The 5,280-nt window shown below is 41.0% G+C and overlaps 1 protein-coding gene across 1 annotated transcript in view; it reads left to right on the top strand.

Annotated features, from left to right (window-relative positions):
• Positions 1-5,280, top strand: part of SOBP (sine oculis binding protein homolog (Drosophila)) — a 172,621-nt gene that overhangs the window by 140,872 nt on the left and 26,469 nt on the right. Inside the window, 2 exon segments of the mRNA XM_011952843.1 lie at positions 4,297-5,098; positions 5,101-5,275. Coding sequence (XP_011808233.1) covers positions 4,297-5,098; positions 5,101-5,275 — 977 coding nt within the window.

The raw sequence follows: 5,280 nt of genomic DNA, 5'->3' as shown, positions 1-5,280 counted from the left end.
TGGTCTCGATCTCCTGACCTCGTGATCCGCCCGTCTCGGCCTCCCAAAGTGCTGGAATTACAGGCTTGAGCCACCGCGCCCGGCCAGGGTGTCTTAATTAAATATTGCCTGATGCCAGATTACCACTCAGAAGGCAGTGGTGGATTCCATTAAAGGCTGAACTTTACTCCCACAGCTAACAGCTGATTAATGTGTTAATTACGAACCCTGTCCCCCTCCCCCAGTTGCCTGAGTTTTCTCTTAAGCCCAGAAGAACCTGTATATTGTGCCCATGTGGGTAACCTTATGGCATACTTTGGCCTTGACTTTGACGTTTATATAAAAATAAAGGCTCAGTTGCCAACATGGATAGCTTTCTCTCTTTCCGGGGAAATACAAGATGGAAAGAGTTATAAGAACCAGAAGTCCTGCCTTTCGGCTTTCTTATATCAGGAGCAAGTGATATCTGCTGAGGCAGTGTCTTTGGAGCAGTTGAGCGGTGTAGGTTGCCACACATTTATTTCACAGGAAAGGAGTGAATCCATCAGGCCACTGAGCTTAAAAGTACTACCCTGGCAGTCAGCCACCCAAATATAAATACTCTAAATGGACTAAAGGAAATGTTCATTCTGTTGTTTAGAATTGGACGCATCCCAGAAAGGTAAATTTAATCTTTTTGAGAACTGCTGTTATAGGGTTGAATGGAATACGCATTTGTTTATCTCCTTTGTGATCTTTTTGTTTTCCTGGTGATACATTATGTATTTGTGATACGAAGCATTTCAGCTGTCTCGCTCAATGGCATTGCATTTGCTGATTGTTGGGTCCCCAGATTGGCATCGTTAAACAGCTTCAGCCTCTGTCCAATCTGGGACCTGTTAGTGAGAGAAGTGGAACCAAAGAGGCCAGATTCCAACAGAAACAAAGCCGGGGTGAAATTAGGGGGAAATCATTCCAGAGCTCAGTGCATAAATCCCTGCACTTCTTAATCTTTATCTTTTAAAATATCTGAAGGAATTTTGGTACTTCTTGGCATAATGAGGAAAAAATGATTCCTCAAAAAGTTAAAAAGTGAAATAAAATGTAAAGCTGTCAATGAAAAGAAGGGAAGAATAACCCACCACCCCACAATTCAGAAAACCAGAGTTTGAGACACATGCCGTGTTTCCTGGATATGCAAATGTTATTTTATTAAAGAGAGAGGGATATAGTATATATTTTCATCTAACTACCACATCTTATGTAATCAGTTCAGGCTCTTATGATGAAATCTTTAATTACTAGAAGTGTGTCATTAGTTAGATGTAGAATGAATGATAGTACCGTGTTTTATTGCCTCACATGATATAGCCATTTGTGCCATAAATTCATTGACCTCATCTTAAATGATGAGTCCTGTAAGACAGACTTGATTCATTATTTCTTAAGTGACAGTTTTTTCCTCTAATAATTTTTTGCTTCATCAGAAAGATTGCTTTTCTGTATTTTTAGATCAGTATTTTAGATCAGTATTCTGAATTGAAATTTAATAAGGCAAGGACACACACACACTCTCTCTCTCTTTCTCTCTCTCTCTGTTTCTCTGTCTCTCTCTTGTCTCTCACGTTACCCAAAACAAGATAGTCAGAAACTGTCACACTTAGGGATGCTGCCGAAAATCAAGCAGCTAACTGTAGGCCTTTGCTTTAATGGGAAAGTTTGATGAAATAGGATTTTGCTTCTAACGTTGATGTCTGTAATTCTTTTTATGTCAAAATAGATGAGATATGGTGGAGAATTCTCATTTGACAACTGGGATTGATCTATGAGCATTCCTTATTCATCAATGGATTACTGAAAGTGAAGGAAGGGAAAGGAGAACATATAAATTATATTTAGATTATTATTATTTTTTACTCCATTTGAAAATATTTATTTGGCTTGAGGAAACAGGAATCCTTTGGAGGCAAATAATTCAATCTGGCAATTTAAAAACCAATTAAGGATTTCAGAAAACTCTTCTCCCTTATGGCTAAAAAATAAGATCCAAAAAAATATGCCAGAAAATGGGTATATTATTTTAATTAGTTTAATTCATTGATAATTTTTTTTAGTCAATGATTAAAGAAGCTATTTTTGATCCTTCACTTCAAGCTTATAAATTTGCACTTCAGGCTTTCTATGGATGCCTAATATTGAAACATAAGCAGGTGGTTTTATTTCAGAGTGGAATTTAAGTGCCACATCATTATACATTAATTTTATTTAAATGATCAGGTTTATAAAACAATAACTTACATGCATCATGTTTCTAATACTTGTTTACTTAACCTTTATATGAAATATTTGAGGGTCTGATGGATTCTGTGGGTCTCTTCTCATCAGAGGCAATTCTGCACTTTTTTGTAAACTGGGCATCTCAATTATGATAAAAACTTCCCTTAATTCAGGAGTAACATGAAACACTATAGTGAAACACAGGAGTATATTAGCATTGAATTTTTTTTTACCACTTTAATAATTGCAACAGTTTTGATAGCTAAATTGAAAGAATGCCTTTCTAATTAATCATCAAAGGTAACTCAGCAGTTTCCTCACTCTCCAATTTTTTGCAAGAAGTAGTTTGAAAGGGCAATTTGATGAGACTAAACAAAACACGAATGTGTGCCAATAAGTATCTTATTCAGTCTCACACCATCAAGTTTATTACCTGCAAATATCAGTGGGAAAAAAGTGAGAAGGAAAAGAGTGGATTTACACATACAGACCCACATCTGCCACGTGCGTGTTCGCCCATGATCACATACCAGCATGCCACCGTTTACAATCAAGGAAAGCTGAGAGTTAAATGAGATGAGTAATCAAATGCCCAGCATATGTTGTTTTTGCATTGTTTATGTGACCAATCATTATTAAAATTTGTCATCTTTTAATTATATCAGTTTATGATAGTTTTTTTAAAAAACCAACAGGCACCAACAACAGAACAACAGACAGCCTCTTCAACAAAAACAGGGTCTCATTTAGAACAATATTGGAACTAGTGCTTTATTGGGGGAGAGACTCAAATTCAATAGACTCACCATTGCACTGTTTCACAATTCTTTCTTTGCTACTATATATGGCTTGAGTGCTGAGAAAATGGCCAAAAAAAAAAAAAGGAAAAAAAGAAAAAAGATTGTGTGTGTAAAACTCTGTCAAAAAAAAGTAAGGCACTGAAAGAACTATTGAAAATTTTGACATCTGTTTATCTGTTTATAGCTATGGCAAGATTACTCATATTAATTCTTGTTTAAAATGCCATATGAAGGAAAGACATTTGTGCAAACAAGAGTCATATTTGAATTGTAGATCATGTCTTCACCATCTGTGAGAGCTGATGGTGTTGCAAAATTAATGTGTTAATGAAATCACAATAATTTCTCCAAAGTAATGGGTTCTGAAGCTGAGAATGAGTATTTTTTGAACTTTGATGTCTAGTGATTTCCAATTGGGAGAAGATCTCAGCCTTTAATTAGTTCTGCAGCCCAACTTTAAAATAAATTTGGTGATGTCTTTCTTTTGCCAGGAGTAGATCTGAAGGGGGGAAAAAGCCATAACAACTTTTGGAAAATGTTCTCTGGTGTTTGAAAAGTTGTTAAATAAGACTGCCTGCCAAGAAATGTCACCAAAAATTCTGACTACTGAGAGAGAGTGGGCAAACAGCTCAAAAAATAATTCTAGCTTGCTGCAACATCACAGGTTGGGAATAGCTAAACCTCACACAGACTTCATGATTAATTCCAAGTTTCTCCTTGGAAGCCAGACATAATGATGTTCAGCGCTTTGTGTTATTGGTTAACATAGTACACCCTTTCCAACTGCATTATCAAACATAGTCAACAGTGTAAAGTGACTTCACATGAGGAGAATTGTAAGGGGTAATATTTCAAGCCCATTGAACTTTCTGGAGAACATTTCCCTCCAAAACTCTTTAGGTTTGCATTTACAATGAGCCTTTCTGACAAGTGAAAATGTGTGGGCGGGTACATTGGACAGGTATATATATTCCCTTTTCTCAGAACCGTCTTTAAGTCATGCTTAAAGGGCACAACACAATTTCCTTAAGAAGAAAGAATAGGAGGTTGTGATAATTGGTATTCTGAAGGGCTCATATTTATAAAGCCAACCCATCATTTTACAAACATTTCAGAATTTTACCTTTTAGAATGAAACAGTTCTGCCAGTTTGAGAAGTGCTGGTAAAGTCTAAAAGAACGTTTATGTGAAACACGAAACGTCATCTACCCAGGTAAATTGCTTGTCTTACCTGTTGTGGTTTTTTATTACTGTGTTGTAGGTATGTGACTGGTGTAAGCACATAAGACACACAAAAGAATACCTGGATTTTGGGGACGGGGAAAGAAGGCTTCAGTTCTGCAGTGCAAAATGTCTCAATCAATACAAAATGGACATTTTCTACAAAGAGACCCAGGCCAATCTTCCAGCTGGGCTATGCAGCACATTACACCCTCCCATGGAAAATAAAGCAGAAGGCACCGGAGTGCAGCTGCTCACTCCAGACTCTTGGAATATCCCGCTAACAGATGCTCGGAGGAAGGCCCCCTCCCCGGTGGCTACAGCTGGCCAAAGCCAGGGCCCTGGCCCGTCGGCGTCCACCACCGTCTCTCCATCTGACACTGCCAACTGCTCTGTCACTAAAATCCCCACGCCAGTGCCCAAGTCCATCCCCATCAACGAGACTCCAAATATCCCTCCTGTCTCCGTTCAGCCACCTGCTAGCATCGGGCCTCCCCTTGGCGTCCCGCCTCGCAGCCCTCCCATGGTGATGACCAACCGCGGCCCAGTGCCGCTGCCCATCTTCATGGAGCAGCAGATCATGCAGCAGATACGCCCACCCTTCATCCGCGGGCCTCCGCACCACGCCTCCAACCCCAACAGTCCCCTATCCAACCCCATGCTTCCCGGTATCGGGCCCCCGCCCGGCGGCCCCAGGAACCTGGGCCCCACTTCCAGCCCCATGCATCGGCCCATGCTATCGCCCCACATCCACCCCCCGAGCACCCCCACCATGCCCGGGAACCCCCCAGGCCTGCTGCTCCCGCTGTCCCCGGACGCCGCGCTGCCGAGTCTTCCCTTCCCGTCGTGAGCATGACGCCAAATGGCCCGGTGCGGGTACCCTGGACGATGAATTTCGGGCTGCCGTCGCTGGCCCCGCTTCTGCCGCCCCCGACCCTGCTCGTGCCATACCCCGTGATCATGCCCCTACCGGTGCCCATCTCCATGCCCATCCCCATCCCTCACGTCAATGACTCCAAGCCCC

The sequence above is a fragment of the Colobus angolensis genome, unplaced genomic scaffold (genome assembly GCF_000951035.1).
Source record: "Colobus angolensis palliatus isolate OR3802 unplaced genomic scaffold, Cang.pa_1.0 Scaffold35, whole genome shotgun sequence".
Taxonomy (NCBI): domain Eukaryota; kingdom Metazoa; phylum Chordata; class Mammalia; order Primates; family Cercopithecidae; genus Colobus; species Colobus angolensis.
This window is presented reverse-complemented; position numbering and strand designations above follow the sequence as displayed.